An 18,919-nucleotide genomic window follows, 5' to 3' on the forward strand; every position below is an offset into this window, starting at 1 on the left:
TTTTACTTTTTTAGAGTTTTTTTTGCAAGGCAAATGGGGTTAAGTGGCTTGCCCAAGGCCACACAGCTAGGTAATTATTAAGTGTCTGAGACCGGATTTGAACCCAGGTACTCCTGACTCCAAGGCCAGTGCTTTATCCACTACGCCACCTAGCCACCCTAGGGCCAGGATTTTAAAAGCCAACATAGGAAGTTATATTTTATCCTAGAGTGCCCTAAGAAGCCATGGAAAATTCCTGATCATAGGAGGTCATAGTTCTAGGTCTGTTAGATTTATTTTGGTGACTATATGGAGAATAGATTGGAAGCAGGGAGATGGATTAGGCCCAGGCCAGACCTGAGGAGATGAAGGACATTGAGCTAGAATGGGGACCATACGGATGAGAGGCTTGGCAAAGGTAGAATGAACAAGACTAGTTGACTGCTCGGATGTGACCAGTAAGAGACAAGCAAGAGCGGAGGATAACTCTGAGATTAGGAACCTGTCTTTTAGATTTAGACCCAAGAGGCCAATCAGGACTTGAGGAGCCTCTTGTCACTCAGGAGAGAAATATTTTCAGACATGACCATTGTTTTGTATTATATTGTATTATTTTCTATTAACAATACTTAGGTGTTGCAAGGAGGGCCTTTTGTGAGTGTGTGGGAATTAGAAGAGTCAGTGGAAAATGATTAATATTTTTAAAAAGAGAATCAGCACTAGTACACATCTTTCCTGGATCCCAACCTAGGTCTCTCAGTATACCACTATTATCCAAACAAGTATGGTGATGGAGATACTAGAGAGAAGAAATGTGTTGCTGAAGTGTAAACAAGAATAGGAATGATGGTGATGAAAACCCAAGTTTGAGATTATCAAGTTGACAAGCATGGGAGACCAGACTTGGGGGGATCCCATTTACTGTTTCCTCCAACCAAAGTATCCTTGCTTTTCTGTTTCCCTGGTCACTCCTGAGTTTCAAGTACCAGTTTTGCCTCAAGCAAGCTATTTTCTCTTGGATGCAGTTCTCCCCTTGTGATTTTTGCATTTGGTGATTCTCCTATCCAGATGGTGAGCTCAGGAAGTTCCCTGAAGGTGACAATTCAGCAGAGCAGTGAAAGCCGAGCCATCAGCACAACTGCTCCAAAGCCTGGACTCCGGCTGGGTGATGGCAGCACTCCAGCTTCTAACCCAGAGCCTGGCCTAAAATTCTTCTGTTATATTTGCAAGATTAACTGCTTCAACCAGCAGGTAAGAGCCACTTGTCAGGAAGCATCCAGAGAAATGGGCATGGGGGTGCCCATAGGGCTGTCCTCCTGTCAGCTGACTAATGACGTTTGCCTCTGCCTGGTAGGATAATAACAAAGACTCCTTACATAGGGGAAGCAAGGCTTTATAGCTTGCAGAATTTCACACCTACTATTTCTCATATCTACCTTTGGGAGGTAGATGGCATTATCCCAATTTTTACAGAAGAGGAAACTGAGGTCCAGAAGTCAAATGACTTGCCCAAGGTCACGAGACTAGTTACCACTGAGTCTTAAAACCAAGTCCTCTGATCTTCCATTGAGGAGGGTCTGTCTTTTGGCCTTGTCACCAGTTGGCCACATATATTTACTTGTGTCCAAGCCTTGCAGTCTCACCATCAAGTTTCTCTGGATCAGGATTCTCCTCCCCCACCCCCACCCCAAATAGCCCGAGCAAGAGTCCCAGGTTGCCAAGTTGTTAGTTGAGTTCAGAAGCTCAGACCTTTCAGCAGAGTGCAGAAGAAAGAGTAACTGATTTGGAGTCAGAAAAGATGGAAAAAATGATGGATTTGGAGTCAGAGGACCTGGGTCCAAATCTTCCCTGAATCTATTTCCTTATCTGTAAAATGAGGAGATTGGACTAGAGACCTTTAAAGTCCTGTCTTTTCCTGCTTTAAATCTAATGCTCTATCATCATTAGTAGCATGACTTCGAGCAAGTCATTTAATTTCTTGAGTCTCTGTTTCCTCATCTGTAAAAAAGGAGATAATTGTGCACAGATTGTTCAAGAAAGTGACTTTATAAATTTTAAAGTACTTGAAAACTGTGCCTTTATTTCCTGATTCTTCAAAGAGGGTAGAAAAAGTCTCAGCTGCCAGGCCATGCTCATTAAACCCTTAAGGTAAACCATTCCAATACCTTCTAGGGGATCCCTGCTTTATCCTAGCCCAAGTTGACAGCTCTACATCTAAGCCATGACCCCAATTTCCCTGAGGCCCTGTCCCTTTCCCAGCTGCCCTTTCTCTTCAGGCCCAGAGTCAGGTCCTAACTCCACAGCTGGCATTCCCTCCCATGGCAGAACTTCCAGGCCCATATGGCCGGGCTCCAGCATCAGCAGCGGCTTGGGGAGATTCAGCACATGAGTAACGCCTGCCTCCTGTCTTTGCTGCCCACGAATCGGGAACAGGGTGCCCTTGCGGAAAGAGATGGGTAAGAGCAGGGCAGCTTTGGTAGGCTCCTGATAGAGATGGGGTATGGTCACAGGCATCAGAAATCAAACATCAGAGGTGAGGCAGAAAGGTAGGGTTTGCCCTCCAGAATCATTTCCCTTCAGGGTGGAATCCCATCATCAGTGAGTCTGCCTGACCTTGGGCAAGTCATTTCACCTCTGGAAGCCTCAGTTTCTTCATCTGTAAAATGAGGTTGGACTAGATAATCTTCAGTGTCTCCCCTAGGTCCTGAGTCCTTCCTTTCGGTTAGACTCCTGGACTAGTGCTGGAAGGATCTAGAGAGATCATTTGGTCCAACCTCCTCATTTCATAGATGAGGGAACTGAAACTCCAGGAGTATCACTCTACCTTGCTCTACTTTCAAATGAATGTTCCTCTTAATATTTGGAGATCTCTTAACTATTCCCATGCTGGTGCTATTCTTGACTTCATAGACCTCAGTGATGACCCTTCTCAGTCTTTATGTTACCAGATAGAGTAAGGCACAGCATTAAGCTGCTTTCCAGGGGAGTGGGAAAAGAACTGGTATAGCTTTGAGGTAGCCAGGGGAGGGGGGAACGCATTGGTCTGCCCCATTGTGGGCCTGAATTTGCCTTTGTCTCTTCAGGGAAGCCCAATCCCAAAGGTGGTGTAATACCTGTCAGACCCATTTCCTGGGGGATCTGATCAAGCATCGCAGGACCCAGGAGCATAAGGTACAGGGCTCAGAACTGCTGTGTGTTGGAAGGTCTCCAGGGGCTGCTGCCAAGTGGACACAGGCCTAGCCCAAAGAGACTGTGGTGTTATTGTACTCAGCAGGCTTTTCCTTGGCACAGTGGGTGGATAGGTGGCAGGAGAGAGAAGAGACGTGTGGCCTGCCGCTTGGTAGGGGGGGTGTTCACAAGGGTCCCTTGTGTGTCCACATCACTCCTCTAGATGTTAGTTTCCTCATTTGCTTAAAAAGAAAAAGAGCAGGGTTAGAATTAGATGATCTAATCTTTTCTAGCTTGCCTACTCGCAATAGCTGACATTGTGGGATACTATGATCATGATCTGGGTTGCTGTTGGTATTCTTTGCCCTAAACAGTCATTAAGTTGTTTTATTCCTTAACCTCAGTATTTCTTGTTTTCTGTGGCTCTTGACTCTCTACTTCATGGATTTCCTCTCCTCCCTCTCCCTTGCCCTTTTCCTCTTCCCTTGTCTGACTTTCTCCTTCTGGCTAAATCCACTCTCAGATTTAAACAGTGATTATTGACTGTATCTCCTAGGTCGAAAAGCATATTTTTTTTAGTGTCTAAATGCTTGAGAATCATTTAGTTTGGGGCAGTGTGTGCATCTGAATGTTTTGCTAGAAAATTTGGGTGGTCTACCCAGGGTCACATATTTGGAAGAAAAGAAGAAACAGGTGAGAGGATTGAGGGACCAGGCCCAAGGTAAGCAATCAGTTCTCTCACAACCTGAGATGTTAAAAAAAAACCTCCTTTGTCCTCCTAGCTGGCCAAACACTCCCTCCGTCCTTTTTGTACTGCCTGCAGCCGCCATTTTAAGACCCCCCGAAAGTTTGTGGAGCATATGAAATCCCCTGAACACAAGCAAAAAGCTAAGGAGGTAAGAAAAGGAGAAAGTGTCTCTTTTCCTCCTAGATGTGTGTGTGTGGGAAAGTTAATATAGGCCCTTTCCTGGGAAGGGGCCACTCACAGATGTCCTTTTGCTGAGCTGGAGGTAGCATCACTGGGTCATCAGGAGTTGAAGGGGGTCCCTATCCTCTCTGACAGGCACGACTTGGGGAGAAGGAGCCAGGCAGCCCTGAAGAGTCGGAGGAACTCATCACGGTCGATGCAGTAGGTTGTTTTGAGGAGGATGAGGAAGAAGAGGATGAGGAGGAAGATGCAGAAGAGGATGAGGGCAGTGAGGCAGCAGGAGAGAGCGAGGAGGCAAAGCAGGTACCAGGGAAGTTGTATCTAAAGGGTGGACAGATGAGGACTGGTGAATGGGATCCAGGGGAGGTTCTGGCCTTACAACTCAAGTGTTCTTGCTAGGTAGGGCCAAAAGAAATGTCTGCAGACAATTGGAAAGGCCTGGAGGAATACTCTCCTGACAAGATATATGGTAAGTCATTCCCAGCTCCAGCAGTGAGCTTCTGCTCTCACCTTGGTAGGTCAGTGAGCCTGGCCTGTGCTATAGGCTTTGTTCTGCAAAATAAAATATGAACCTGGGTAAAGTTCTGGAAGTACTGGTCTATAGGAAAGCAATGATTTTCAAGCAACATGCTGGCCTTTCTCATGCAAATCCAAAGATTTTTCAGGTTCCCCATATGTGGCTCAAACCTTAAATCCTCTACTCTGTTACAGACTGAGTGACATGTCTAGCTTTTTTCCTCTGTATATTTTTCGTCTTAATCCCTTAGAATGTTTGAAGCAGATCAGGAGACCATACCATACCAACTGCACAAGATTCCTGGGGCAAAGAATTTGACCTTTCTAGAGGAGTAAACATTGATCTCATTGAGTAAAGTCAGTGATGCTTCTCATTTCCCCTCTTTTGCAGGCCTGGATTTTCTGGTCCCTGTGGTGGGGTATCTTTGCCGGCTGTGCCACAAATTCTACCATAGCAGCTCAGGAGCCCAACTAGCCCACTGCAAGTCTTTGATGCATTTTGAGAATGTTCAGGTTAGACCCTTTACTTGCTGCCCAACCTATCCTCATTTTGTCCTTCATCCTGTGTCTGACCCTGGGTTTAAATCTCTTCTCCCATTCCTTTCTTCTCACCCCCCCCCCCCCCATTTATCAGGCCTAAAGATTAGAGATGGGGAGAATCTTATTCTAGGTCAGTACCTTTCATTGGTTCCTGGGCCCCACTCTACCACCATTCACTCACATTCAGCAACAGTGCCATTCTGCCCCAGGGCTTGGAGAGGTGGGCTAAGGGATGATTCATGCCTGGAGCTGATCAGCTTTTTAAAAAAATTTATTTAAGGCAGTGGGGTTGTGACTTGCCCAAGGTCACACAGCTAGGCAATTATTAAGTTTCTGAGGTCTAATTTGAACTCAGGTCCTCCTGACTCAAGGGCTGGTACCCTATTCATTGTGCCACCTAGCTGCCCTGATCAGCTTCTACAATATACCTATACAGCCCTGGCTTTCAGAGGCATGAGATAAGTAAATGAGGATGAGACAAGGACTAAGCCCAATCCCTTTACCTTTAAACAGGAACTGGGGTACAAAAAACTGGAATTCTGTGATTCTGGGGACAGTGGCAGGAGGGAATTTCCTGTCCCATTTTCTTTGCTGTCAAAGTTCTTCATTCTTTAGATCTGGTAGGGCAGTGAAGAGGGGAGCCAATAACTTCAAGGCCTTAATACAGTTTGGGCCTAGTTTTTTCCCCATTTTCTGTAATTTACCTGGCCTTTAGTTTTATATATAGGAAGACTTCCACCTGTGGGGGGGGTTTAAATCCCAAGCCTGGGTGGCAGTTTTTGTATATGGCCACATATGTATCCCAACTTGTTTCCTTGTGCCTTTTTACTCATGGCTATGATGAGGTTTCATGTGAAAATGGCCTTTGGTAGGTGTGGTTTACAAAAGTGCTTTCATGTTATCTCATTTGATCCTCATAACAGCTCTTTGAGGTAGGTGCCATTGTTGTCATTTTACAGATAAAAAAACTGAAGCTGAAAGAGGTTAACTGACTTGGGGGCAGAATTTAGAATCAAATCTTTCTAATTTCCATGCCAACACTAGCTCCAGATAGATGTGTGGTTCCTTAAAAATGACTACTGTGCCCCAAGAACTTAGCCTATGGATGTCTAGGAGGTGGGAATGGGATACTTGAGGCTCCCCAAAGTTAAGTGAGTAAGCAAAGTTCACATGCCACATTCAAGGTCAAGTCAGGCCCAGAAGACAGGTTTCTAGCTTTTTCCATAGTTCTCTATCTTCTCTCCTTTGAGATCCAAAGGTAGAAACTCAAAGCTTCAAGATGTCACACGTAAGAAAAGGTTTTAGGTTGGTGATAATGCCCTTTTCTCTCTTCTAGAGATACAGAGCATCCAGGAACCCCGGACCAGCCCCAGAGTCTGAATTAAAGCCTGGGTCCCTCAACACCCTGATGGGGGAAGGGACAGGAGCCCCGGATTCAGAGCAGCAGGAGGAGCTGGCCCAGCCCCCAGGAGCAGAGTGTAAGTCAGGGAACCTGGACAGCCACGGTGATGCTGACAGCATGGCTGGGGCCCCAACCCCCTCTGAAGCCATTGGTGGAGAGAAGCTAAAGGAGGTAGAGGAGGTGGTCACTACAGCCAAAGGTAGAGTGCCAGCCCCCGAGCCCTGCCGACGTTCTACTCGACACAAGCCAAGATAGGAGGGCCCTAGGGGAGCCAGCTGGGCAGCAGACAATTAATTTGGGGGGCATTTTACTAGATCAAAGGAAGAGAAGCTCTTGTTTTTATTCAGAGACCAATAAAGAATTGTGATTTAGTGTTTCATGGTGGTGTGGATTGTTTCTTAGATAAAGGCTAAGTGGTCTATCTCCCAGTCCTCCCAACTTGCCCACTTTCCACAAGGAAATGTACTCAATAGTATGAGCTGTGGGGAGAGTTCACTAGATGAGGAGCCTGGGATTCCCTACTCAACACTCCTGTCTAATGGCTGTCTAGCCAGGGACTGAGGATGGAGGAATAACTACACATTTGGACAGCTCTCTTCATTAAGAAGTCTTTTCTCCAATGGAGTCAGTATGTGCTGCTCCACAATTATTATTCCTGCTACCCCTGGGAAAAGAAAAATATATCTTTCTCCAACCATCTGAAAGAGTAGGTCTCACGATTCTCAAAAGACCAAACAACTTGCAGTTCTTTCAAATGATCCAAGTCACATGGAGCTCAGTCTACCCATCTAAAAAATGATGTAATTGAACATCATGATCTTAAAGGTGAATTTCAGCAAAAAAAGGGCTTATATCACCCTGGGATCTAGAGGCTAGAATCAGAACTGGGAGCTTTTAAAGAATAAATATGGTTGAGGGTCTGGGGTATGACAGGCAAAGTAGACAAGAGACACAGCTAAAGTCATGTGTTTAATAACAACCCCATCCCTGTCCTCTTCCCAATTTCTGACCCTGGGGTCTAAGAAGCCTTATATTGAAGTTGGAATAACTAGATTCAATCAGTCAATCTCCTGCCCTCAGATTGGCAGCTATTCCGGTCCCGGGTAATCCTCTGGGATTAAATTTGATAATCGGGCCTGGGGAACAGGAGATACAAATGAGGGAGAAAACAGACTAGGACCCAAGTTTAACATAACAGGGTCTTGGTAGCTGTTCAGATAGCTTTCACAGCCTACGGGCTGGGGAAGCATCCTTGCGCCTTTAAGAAGAGACATAAGAGCCCAGAGCCTCTGACTCATCCAGCAAATGCCTTCTGTGGGGTAGGAGCTGCTGAGGCTGCTGTGGAATGGGGAGAATAAGGGGCTAGCCTATGGGTGAGGCTTAGGAGCAGGTGGACTCTCACTGAGCTGCTGCTGCTGCTGCTTCTGGAACTCCACTCTTGTTTGCCGGTTGGATTCCAGCAGCTCCTTGAGCCGGGCATGAAGATGATCATTCTTCTCCTCCAGGTGATCCAAGCAGGTATTGATCTGGTCCAGCATGGAGTTGATGGCTGCATATTCTAAGAGAAGGGTCCAAGCATTTCTATGGGTAGAGGGTGGGGGAACACTACCATCCACCTGCTAGTGCTCTGCCCTTAGGTTGGGAACCTAAGACCTTGCCCTATTTCCCATCATCCCTTGCCTTTTTGGTCCTACCAGGAACCTTACATCAACACTGTAGGTGCTGGGATTTAAAAGTGCTGGTTATGCTACTAATTGGTTCTGTGACCCCAGACAAGGCTCATGCTTCTCTACACCCGTTTCCTTCTCTGTAAAATGAAATCACCTTAATCTTCTACCTAGCCTGCTTTGAAGGATTATTCAAATATATTTACTCACAAGCACTAAATTAATTAAATTAAGTTACTAATATGATAATTCTTTGAAAAGAACCACAGAATCGGAGTCAAAAGGAGCTGAGTTTGAATCCTGGCTCTGCTACTTCCTACCTGTTTGACCTTGAAAAAATCCTCTATAAGAATAAATAGCCAATGTTTATATTGTGCTTACTATGTGCATTTTATAGTTACTATACCATTTGGTCTTCACAACATTGTAGGTACTATTTCTCTCCCTATTTTACAGATGAGGAAATGAGGCAAACAAGTAACTTGTGCAGGATCATACAGCTGCTAAGTGTGCCAGGCCAGATTTAAATGTCTTCTAGACTCCCAAGTGTAGTGTTTTATCCACTGTGCCACCAAGCTGCTGTTATTCCCTAGGGACTCAGAGCTATCCCCAAAGCCCAAGATGCTTCCCTTGTAGATGACTTTTCCAACAGGGGATTGAGTGGTATTGTTATCATGTATTTCCCTATCTGCTAGGTGGTAGGTACAGTGGATAGTCCACTGGCCTTGGAGTCAGGAATTTGAATCCAGCCTCAGACACCTAGGGCAACTCACTTAAGTCTGAGTGCCTCGAATCCAGGGTTATCTCCAGGCATCCTGATTCACATCTAGCCACTGGACCCAGATGGCTCTGGAGGAGAAAGTGAGGCTGATGACTTAGCAAAACACCCTCTCATTCAAATCCAATTCATGTATTTGTCATGGTATCACCTCCCTAATGTCAAGAATGAAGGCCAAACATCATCATTATCTCCCTCCCCACTTCTTCCCAATCTAGGAACCCAAGCCTATACCTAGATCTATCCCTTTACATAGGTTGTGATTCTAAGTCAGCTCCAAACTGGCTCCCACCTCTTGAGTGTCTCTCAAACAAGTTCCTGCTCAAGCACCAAAATATGCTCTTAAAAGAAGGAACAACCGGAAGTATCTTGTCTTACATCTGAATCTTATCCCACTGACTGGTCAATGGTTAAACAAACTGTGGCATAATAAAATGGATATTTCTGAGCTGGAAGAAATAATGAATATAGAAAGTACAGAGGAAGCCCAGGAAGATGTGAACCAATGCAAAATGAAGGAAGCAAAACCGGGAAAGCAGCATACAAAATGATTAAAACAGTGGAAATAGAAAGCAAGATGACTACAAATTTAAGGAAAAAGTATTGTGTAATTATGCTGATCTTGCTTAGACAAGAAAAAAGGAGTAGATGTACCTCCATTGAGGTTGAAATGCTACTTATACTATGATGTGTCCCATGGCAAGACCTACTGGCTCACAGGATCAGTAGGTGGCCCATCTTTTGACTCCAAAACCTTGTATTATTCTATCTCATCTCAAAATACAAAAGTCCTCATTCTTTATTTCTCCACAACACTATTTTCCTAAGAATAGACTCAAAGAATTTTAGAACTGGGAGGGAAAGGAGTTTACAGATGAGGATCAGAGGCCCAGTCAAATTTAAGTGATAATCTCCAAGACACTAAGCTTCCGCTTAATGGAGAAAGTCAGCATCACTTAGAATTGCTGGGTGAAGGACTAGCATCTAACTCCTGCCCCTTTTAGGGAACACTAGCATCCTGGGAAGGAAGGCCCTATCCTAGGATCAAGTAATGATACTGTGACGTCAAGTTCTTGAGCTTTAATGTTCCACCCTATATGAAAAAGATCATTTGTACTCCCTCAAAAGCAGCAGATACAAACTTAGAGGGTCTCAGTTAAGTCAAGGAAAAACTCTCCTTTAGTACTTCTTTCACTTAAAACTATTCAAATAAGACTCCCTGACTCTAGCCAAGACTATATCTGACAACCACTGGGTCTCTTTTGTCCAGTGCTTTTTTGTGTGTTTTATTGATGCTCTTGCCCTTCCTTTTTCCCCACCCACCCCAATCAGTCACTTCCCAATGGCTCCTCATCTCTCCAACCCTTCTTTGTAAAAAGTACAATCAAGCTAAACAAATCAACACAATGGCCAAGATAGAAAATATCTGCCTTCTTCTGCAACTACAGTTCAGAGATCTAAGGAGAGGTAGGAGGCATGCTTCAGCTAGTCTCTGAGTTCATCAGAGTTAATCAGTCTTTCAATGGTTTGTCGTACTTTTTTAGTTCTCTAGGGAATGTTGGTTTATGAAGACCCTCTAGGGTTTTGTTGAAATTTTAAAATCAAAATAGAAACTTTTGGAAAGAAAAATCATTTAGGTTATAATTTTCTCCATAAGGTAAAGACCATGGGTTGGGTATTTAGTCCTATTGCTATATCCCAGCAATTTTCTGCTCCACAGAAGAAAGGATGGGATGACATCTCACAACTGCCTTTAATTATTCCATACCTCAAGAGAATTATCAAATCCAATCAATTCTACCTTCAAAACCTGTCTTTCTTTCTTGACTCCCACTGTAGCCACCCATTTCAGACTGTGATCTCTTCTTGCCTAGCCTATTTTAATGGTCATCCTCTAGCTCCATCTTAAACATTGTTACCAGAGTAAGTTTCCTAATGCACCTCCAGGACCCCGTTCCCATCCACTCAAAAATCATCATTAGCTCCCTGATGCCTGATCCTGGCATTAAAGCCTGTCACAATCAGTCTTAGACTACTACAGCCCTGGTTTTTGTAGCTCTCCTGGTTCTATCACATTGTCACTTGTGCCCCAAATAGTAGGCAATGTTTACACATCGACTTAAGGCTTTCAAAGCCCTTTACAAATACTCTTTCATTTTATCCTCAGCCATCCTGGGAGGTAGATGCCATTATTATCTCCATTTCACAAATGGGGGAAGCTGAGGTAAAAAGGGGAAGAGAGGAGCAAGGTTGGCCATCATTAACGTCCGAGGCTGAATCTGAGCACGGGCTCCCCCCTGCTGCTTGGAATCTGCTCTCCCTTGTGGTCTGCCACGAAATTCAAGGCCAAATTCAAAGCGCTCTTCTATGGCCCTCCCGGCTCCTCCCTGACAGTCCCCAGAGCACCGCATCCCCCTCCAAGCCCGGGAAGCCCCCTGGAAGACGAGGGTCTTCAGCTTTCCGGGCCCGGCAGGCGGCAGCGGAGCGCCGGGGCTCCTTGAGGGGAGGTGCCCGGCGCACCCTCCCGGCGGCTCGGCCCGGCTCCGCCGCCTTTTCCGGGAAGCATTCCCCGCCCGGCCCGCGGAGCCCCGGCCCGGCCACGGGCCGCTCCAGCTTGGGGAGCCGCGGCCGCGCCTCAGCGCCCAGGAGAGGGCTCCGGGCCGGCTGGGCCCCGCCTCTGCGCGCGCTGTCCCCTCTGCACGCCCGGGCCGGCCGCACCTCCTGCTTAGGCGGGGGCCGGGGGGGGGGGGGCCGGGGGCCGGGGGCCGGGGGCCGGGGGCCGGGGGGGGGGGGCCGGGGGCCGGGGGGAGCCGGGGGCCGGGGGGAGCCGGGGGCCCGTGCCGATGCCCGCGGAGGGACAGGGAGGCCCTGAAGGGTGGGGGCTTAGAGGGCATTTCCGCACCCCGCCCGCCCAGGACCGCAGAGGTGCGGCTGCTCCCCCGCCCGGGGCTACCTGCTTCCCCGAAGCAGTCCTCTTCCCCGGCGCCGGCCTCCGCGGGCACGGGCAGGTCCCCGTTGGGGCCCGACATCCTGGGGTCCCCGGCCGGAAGGGCCCGCGGAGCCGCGCCGCAGGCCGAGGGCGTGGGACCAGCGCGGCTCCGCCCCCCGGACGGGACGGGGCGCGGCGCCGCGGGAGGCGGAGGGGCCCCGGGCTCCGGGGCGGGGCCGGGGGGCCAGCGGGGAAGGGGCGCTGCGGCCGGCGGCCCCCCGAGGCCTGCGGCGCGGCGGAGCGTCCGTTCCACAAAAGCCGCTTACCCTCCCCAATCAGAAATCAGAGAGGGCGGCCCTGGAGTCGGGAGGGCCTGAGTGGCCTTGGGCAAGTCCCCTGGCCCCACTGCCAAGCAAAACCCTGTAGCGGGGGAGACACGACTCCACCGGCCGAGCCCGGACTGGGGCACCGGCCACGGGCCTGGTCGCTTCCCTCTCCCCACACACCGGGCCCTGGGCTCGGGCGGGGCAGAGGGCCGCTCCGCAGGGATGGGTTTTAGGGACAAGAGCTTCATTCCGTGCTGCCTGGGGAGCAGCGGAGCTGGGGGCGCCGGCCCACCCGGAGAGCGGCCGCAGGGGGGCTCAGCCCGGGCTGAGGCGGGGCCGGGCGGGGGGCTTGGCGAGGCTCCCGGCCCTCCGCAGGGGGTCAGGGCACGCGGGGGGAGGGGCGTCCGGCCGCAGACTGCGAGCTGGCCGGGAGGCGCCTAGGGGTGCTGGGGCCGAGGCGAGGGGCCGCGCCCCTCCGTGGCCCACTTGTGGGACCTCCAGGGGCGATGAGGGCCCCCTCCGCAAGACTCCGGGGGAGGGGCTGCGGGCCCCGCCCCCCGCGCCGCCCCGCCCCCCCGCGCCGCCCCGCCCCCCGCGCCGCCCCGCCCCCGCGCGGCCCGGCCCCGCCCCCCCGCGCCGCCCCCCCCCCGCCCCCCCGCCCCGCGGCCTCCTGGGCCGGGCGAGCCCGCCCGCATGCGCGGTCAAGATGGCCGCGGCCGTGGCTGCGCTCCGGGCGGGCTGGCGCTACGCGAGGCCGGCGGGCTGGAAGCCGGGCCGGGCCGGGCTCTCGGGAGCGGCGGGGCCGTGGCCCGGGGCCGCGCCCAAGGGGACCCCGCGGCTGCTGGGGGTGGCGGCGCTGGCCCTCGGGGGCGCCCTGGGGCTCGGCCACACGGTGCGGGGCCGGCTGCGGTCTCAGGAGCAGCTGGCCAAGCAGGCGGCCCCGCAGGTGAGAGCGGGGGGCGGGGGGGCGGTGGAGCCTGGGGGCGGCCTCGGGGCGACAGCGGGGCGCTGCCCCCCGTGGAAGCAGGGCGCCCCCCGGGGTGCTCGGAGGGGGGAAGGGACGCCGCGGGCGCCGCCCGTGACCTTGGGCAGTTTCTCCCGCGCCAGGCCCAGGAAGCTTCTTGCAGGAGATGCGGGGGGCCTCCCCTCGCCCCCCCCAGCCAGCCCCAGCCTCAGCATCCCCCCTCCTGCTGCTGCTGGGGACTCATCGAGGGTAGGGGTCGCTGGGGCTGGAGAGACGCTAAAACCGGACAGGAAGCTCCTTTAGATGAGATTTAGATTAAATTTGGTTGTTCTGCAAAATCTCCCCCTCCTCGGTCATCTCCCCCTGCCCTCCCTCTTCAACCATTCTCATGCTTAAGGGAAATCAGAATGCATAGTTTAGATCTGGGAAGGGCCTTAGAGACCATCTAGGTCAACCCATTGATTTTAGAGAGAAAACTACACCCCAAAAGGTCAGGGAACTTATCTAGAGTAACAAAACTTGTAAATGATAGCTCTCATTTGAGAACCCACAGGAGTTTGGTGAAGTTGGGATTTTCTTTGATTTTTTTAAAAAATTTATTTTAAGCAATGAGGTCAAGTGACCTGGCCAAGGTCACACAGCTAGGCAATTAGTAAATGTCTGAGGTTGGATTTGAACGCAGGTCCTTCTGACTCTAGGGCCAAGACTATTTTGGTGACTGTATTTCAATATGATTGTTCTCCTTTGTAGTCTATATGTTTTATTTTATGCGTTCAAACATATTCAATATAATTACTTTCTCTTATAATCTTTTTTATCCATTTTAAAACATTCTGAGAAGGGGTCAACAGGCTTCACCAGACTGGCAGAGGAGTCCATGACACAAACAAGGTCTCAGATACTTAATTATTACCCAACTGTGTGGCCTTGGGCAAGCCACTTAACCCTGTTTGCCTTGCAAAAACCTAAAAAAAAAAAAAAAAAGAAGAAGAAGCCTTGGTACTAGGACTATTCACTAAATTAATTTAGAAAAAAAACCTGATCTTATTGTCTGATCTTGCTATCTCTTATACTTTATGTTTCTCCCTTAAGGATGTAATTTCTCTCTCATCACACTCAATTTGAATCAATGTACAACATGGAAACAAAGTAAAGACTGGCAAATTGCCTTCTGTGGGGAGTGGGGGGAGGGAGTAAGATTAGGGGAAAAATTGCAAAATTCAAAATAAATAAAATTTTTTTTTTTTGGCAAGGCAATGGAGTTAAGTGGCTTGCCCAAGGTCACACAGCTAGGTAATTATTAAGTGTCAGGCCAGATTTCAACTCAGGTACTCCTGACTCCAGGGCCAGTACTCTATCCACTGCGCCACCTAGCCACCCCCAATAAATAAAATCTTTAAAAAAAAATAAAAGAATAAAGAAGCCTTGGTCTATACCATGCTATTTCCTCTACTACATATATCCATTATCATTATCAAAGCTGTCTTAGATATGCTTTTTAGCCCAATTTCTCCTATAAAGAAATGTTGGGACAGCATATCTTCCCAGGACTTAAGTTGGAGTGAATCCCTTCCCTAACAGGCCACTTCTCCTGTCTACAGCTTGCTGAGGGCCGTCTGCAACTGACCCTGTACCAGTACAAGACTTGCCCTTTCTGCAGCAAGGTCCGAGCCTTCTTGGACTTTCACGCTTTGCCATATGAGGTGGTAGAGGTGAACCCTGTCCGGAGGCAGGAGATCAAATTCTCCTCCTACAGAAAGGTGCCTATCCTGCTTGCCCAGGAAGGAGAATTACTAGTAAGTTATCCTGTTCATTCCTATCCCCCTTTCTTAGGTCCAAAATTGGGCTCTTGGCTCCAGATCCCTAGGGAACTTAGAACTGGTATGAAGACTAAAAATTCAGGGCTGAGAGTATTAGAACTTCCACTCACCCCTCCCCCCAGATTCTTGACCCTTATTTTGACCCCTGACATCCCCCTTTCCCTTTCCACTTGATCCAGAATTATATGATTTTAAAATATTTTGAGATCTTAAGAGCCTGACTCTGCCCTGAACTAGATGGTAATTCTCTTTTTAGCAGCAACTTAACGACTCTTCCGTGATCATTAGCGCACTCAAGACGTACCTGGTGTCTGGGTAAGGGACCTTAAGAGAACCATAGAATCTATAGGCTAGAAGGGATGTCCAAGCTCATCTTATCCATCTTGACCTGTAGGTTGGGGGGGGGCACATGAAGATAGGCATTCAAGTTTGTCCAGGGAAATTGGAAGGAACAGCCTATTCCTGTATTCTATGGCTTTTGAGCTTACGAAGTCTTTCTGGGTGTCTCTATACTAGGTCCTTCCTATTGTATTTTTTCATCCCATTTTGCCAGCAGAGATGAGGAATAAGTCCACTGGAAAAATCCTTCGTGGGTTTAAAACTGAGCCAATTGCTTTTATATCTCCCCCAGTGGCCTTGGGGCTAACTCATATTTTTGTGGCTTGGTAGAGAGGTTGACCCACCCAGGGCTCATATGGGAGGGGGGTAGTAGCCAGTGGGAAAGGTGGTGGCACAGTGAACTGAGGGCCCTGATTCTCTAGGAAGAACCTGGAGGAAATCATCTCCTATTACCCATCAATGAAGGCAGTGAATGAACAGGGAAAAGAGGTGACTGAATTTGGCAATAAATATTGGCTCATGCTGAATGAGAAAGAGAACCATCGTCTCTACAGTGGGAAAGAAGCTCGAACGTAAGTTGTAAGGAGATGGAGAACAAAAAGGATCATGTGTTTACTTTGTAACCCCACACACTGAGGCCTCCAAGATGAGATTATTTAGTGGGAGGGTCTCTGGAGATTTCAAGGAATCAGTGTGATGAAGCTGTTCCCCCTTCCTTACCTCCTTACCCCCTTCCTCCCTTCCTCCCTTCCTCCCTTCCCTCCTTCTTTCAGAGGCAATCAAGATTAAGTGCTTGCCCAGGGTCACATATCCTGTAAGTGTGAACTTGAGTCCCTAAACCAGTATGATGCTATAGAAAGAGCAGGAGACCTAGAACTTGAACTTGGCAGCTGGACCTGGCTCCACCACCAACCTGCTAATCACTTTGGGGCATATCCCTTCTTTGGACCTCAGTTGCCTCCTCTGTAAAATGAGATGGTTGAGTTAAATGATCCCTGATATCCCTTTCAACTCTTGAGTTTAATTTTTTTTTTTTAACAGTTTAGAGCCAGTCTGTTTCTAAGCTGGGCAGCTTGGTTATGAAATGGATCAAAAGCTGGACCTGGAATGAAGGAAGACTCATCTTCCTGAGTTCAAATCTGACCTCAGACATGTACTAGCTGTGTGACCCTGGGCAAGTCACTTAACCCTGTTTGCCTCAGTTTCCTCATTGGTAAAATGATGTGGAGAAGGAAATGGCAAACCACTCCAGTATCTTTGCCAAGAGCACCTTCAAATGGGGTCAAAAAGAGTCAGACAAGACTGAAAACAAAACCTAAAAAAGTGGGGGGGGGCAGCTAGGTAGCGCAGTGGATAAAGCACTGGCCCTGGAGTCAGGAGTACCTGGGTTCAAATCCGGTCTGAGACACTTAATAATTACCTAGCTGTGTGGCCTTGGGCAAGCCACTTAACCCTGTTTGCCTTGCAAAAACCTAAAAAAAAAAGAAAACAAACCAAAAAAAAAGACTGAAAACAACTGATTGACAATGCAATTTCTAAGCCATTCCATATTAATGGACTTGGCTTCTTCAATTATCAAATGAGGGAGTACTCTGGAGAAGAGCTCTTCCATTTCTAATTCTATAATCTTACGGTAGATGCTATCTCTAGGTCTATGTGGCTAGATCTGTATATACAGAATGGATAGAATTCTGATACTGGAGTCAGGAAAGATTTAGTCAAATCTATCCTCAGATACTGTGTGACCTTGGGTTAGTCACTTAACTATTCTACCTCAGTTTTCTCATCTGTAAATCTTAACCTTCCAGGAGGATCAAATGAGTTAACATGTGTAAAACACTCAAACTTTAAAGTGCCAGTTATTGTTATTATCATGACTGGGAATGCTGCCTTATCTTTAATCTAAGTTCTATCTTGCTAAGAAAATTTTGTTTATCTTCTCCACCTCCCCCCCCCCCCGCCGCCAAAAAAAACAGATGGATTGGCTATAACAGAATCTTAAAGGGAAAAGGGCAGCAGGGCTGAGCTTTCACCACTGTTCTCTCAACAAATAAGGAAAGGGTAAGGGAATGAGAACCTGTCACACCTTTCTTCTAATGTGCACTAAGTTCTTTCCAAACCTTATTTCATTTGATCCTCACAATGACTCTTTAAGGTGGGTGCTATTATTATCCTCATTTTAAAACTGAGGAAACTGAAGCAAATGGACATTAAGTGACTTGTCCAGGGTCACACGCTAGTCAATGTCTGAGGCTAGATTTGAACTTAGGTCTTCCTGACTGTCCATCACTCTACCCATTGTACAACCTAGCTGCCTATAGCTACACACATGCACACAAAAACACAGATACATGTATTTCCCCATAGGGAGGAAATGAAATGGCGACAATGGGCAGATGATCGACTGGTGCACCTCATCTCACCCAATGTCTACCGCACCCCCACGGAAGCCCTGGCTTCTTTTGATTACATTGTCCACGAAGGCAAGTTTGGAGCTGTGGAAGGAGCGGTGGCCAAATATGTGGGTGCAGCTGCCATGTTCATCATCAGCAAGAGACTCAAGAGCAGGTATGCAGGGCACCAAAGATTTCTTGGAGGGTCAGTGTCCGGTCTTCACTCATCACCAGGTTAGCTCCAGAATGGAAAGCTCTGAGGGAGAGGTGAAGGATGTACTGGCTCCTCTCAGATCCCTTCCAGGTCCAATATTCTCATTCCCAGGATCCCTATCCCCTCATTCCATTCATGTTCCCCCAGAGTCAAGGGCTGGTTGCATTGGTAAGAAGCCCTTCTCCCCATCACACACATTCATGCTCCGGCTCTTTATGTTATTGTCTAGGGCTGTCTCTCCTTTGGGAAATGACTGAGTTGGGATGGTACAATGTGACACCACCCTCAGCCCCCACTCCACTGAGGATGCCAAGGAAGGGGTGTTTCCATTTCCTCCCCCATAGGCATCACTTGCAAGACGACGTCCGGGAGGACCTGTACCAGGCAGCAAACCAGTGGGTGGCAGCAGTTGGCAAAGACAGGCCCTTTATGGGGGGAAAGGAACCCAACCTTGCTGATTTGGTAAGACATTTGGGGTGTCCCAAGGAGGAGTTCTGTCCTTCCCTTAACCCAGTCTTTGAAGTCTGAAGACCTGGATTCAAATCTAAAGTGTACCCTCGGACAAGTCAAATATCATCTCAGAGCCTCAATTTCTTACTCTGTAAGATGTAGGTCCTGACTATGAGATCCCTTCTACCTCTGAGCCTATATTTATAATTCTTAAAACACTTGAAAAATTTGCCTCATTTCCTAACCCTTGGAAAGGGTGGAAAAAGTCCTTGCTACCATCATGACATGCTTGTCAGACCCCAGGGCTGATGTCCCAGTACCTTCTAGGGGACCCCTCGCTATACATCCTGACTTGTGATCCTTATTTTCCTGGGGCCCTGTTTCACTCCCAGCTTTCCCTTTCTTCCAGGCCTAGGGCCAGGTCAGACTAGGAGATTCCCAAGATTGGGGCCCTCTAGGCTGTTTGTGGGACCCGAGATCCCTGAAACAACTTCTTTCATTGCTAG

General features: G+C 48.5%; 3 protein-coding genes across 8 annotated transcripts in view; 2 read left to right on the forward strand and 1 right to left on the reverse strand.

The window, feature by feature from the left end:
- CIZ1 (CDKN1A interacting zinc finger protein 1) overlaps positions 1-6,912 on the forward strand; it is a 38,119-nt gene extending 31,207 nt beyond the window's left edge. For all 5 annotated transcript variants that reach the window (XM_074211052.1, XM_074211051.1, XM_074211053.1 and 2 more), the window contains 8 exons: positions 1,048-1,230; positions 2,305-2,435; positions 3,063-3,150; positions 3,930-4,043; positions 4,211-4,378; positions 4,475-4,544; positions 4,983-5,104; positions 6,468-6,912. In XM_074211052.1, the coding sequence (XP_074067153.1) occupies positions 1,048-1,230; positions 2,305-2,435; positions 3,063-3,150; positions 3,930-4,043; positions 4,211-4,378; positions 4,475-4,544; positions 4,983-5,104; positions 6,468-6,788 (1,197 nt within the window). In that variant the 3' untranslated portion in view covers positions 6,789-6,912. The remainder of the gene's footprint in view (positions 1-1,047; positions 1,231-2,304; positions 2,436-3,062; positions 3,151-3,929; positions 4,044-4,210; positions 4,379-4,474; positions 4,545-4,982; positions 5,105-6,467) is intronic.
- Positions 6,913-7,489: 577 nt separating this feature from the next.
- BBLN (bublin coiled coil protein) lies at positions 7,490-12,083 on the reverse strand. The gene is made up of 2 exons (XM_074211056.1): positions 11,932-12,083; positions 7,490-8,091 (listed from the first exon to the last, which is right to left on the reverse strand). The coding sequence occupies exons 1-2, from the start codon at positions 12,005-12,007 to the stop codon at positions 7,901-7,903; spliced, it is 267 nt and encodes an 88-aa protein (XP_074067157.1). The 5' UTR covers positions 12,008-12,083; the 3' UTR covers positions 7,490-7,900.
- An 843-nt stretch (positions 12,084-12,926) lies between these two features.
- Positions 12,927-18,919, forward strand: part of PTGES2 (prostaglandin E synthase 2) — a 39,385-nt gene continuing 33,392 nt past the window's right edge. Inside the window, exons 1-6 of one of the 2 annotated variants that reach the window (XM_074211064.1) lie at positions 12,927-13,179; positions 14,799-14,993; positions 15,274-15,332; positions 15,779-15,928; positions 17,724-17,924; positions 18,308-18,425. In XM_074211064.1, coding sequence (XP_074067165.1) covers positions 12,940-13,179; positions 14,799-14,993; positions 15,274-15,332; positions 15,779-15,928; positions 17,724-17,924; positions 18,308-18,425 — 963 coding nt within the window. In that variant the 5' untranslated portion in view covers positions 12,927-12,939. The remainder of the gene's footprint in view (positions 13,180-14,798; positions 14,994-15,273; positions 15,333-15,778; positions 15,929-17,723; positions 17,925-18,307; positions 18,426-18,919) is intronic. The other variant, XM_074211065.1, reaches the window with a different exon arrangement.

Source organism: Macrotis lagotis, chromosome 1 (genome assembly GCF_037893015.1).
Source record: "Macrotis lagotis isolate mMagLag1 chromosome 1, bilby.v1.9.chrom.fasta, whole genome shotgun sequence".
Classification (NCBI taxonomy): Eukaryota; Metazoa; Chordata; class Mammalia; order Peramelemorphia; family Peramelidae; genus Macrotis; species Macrotis lagotis.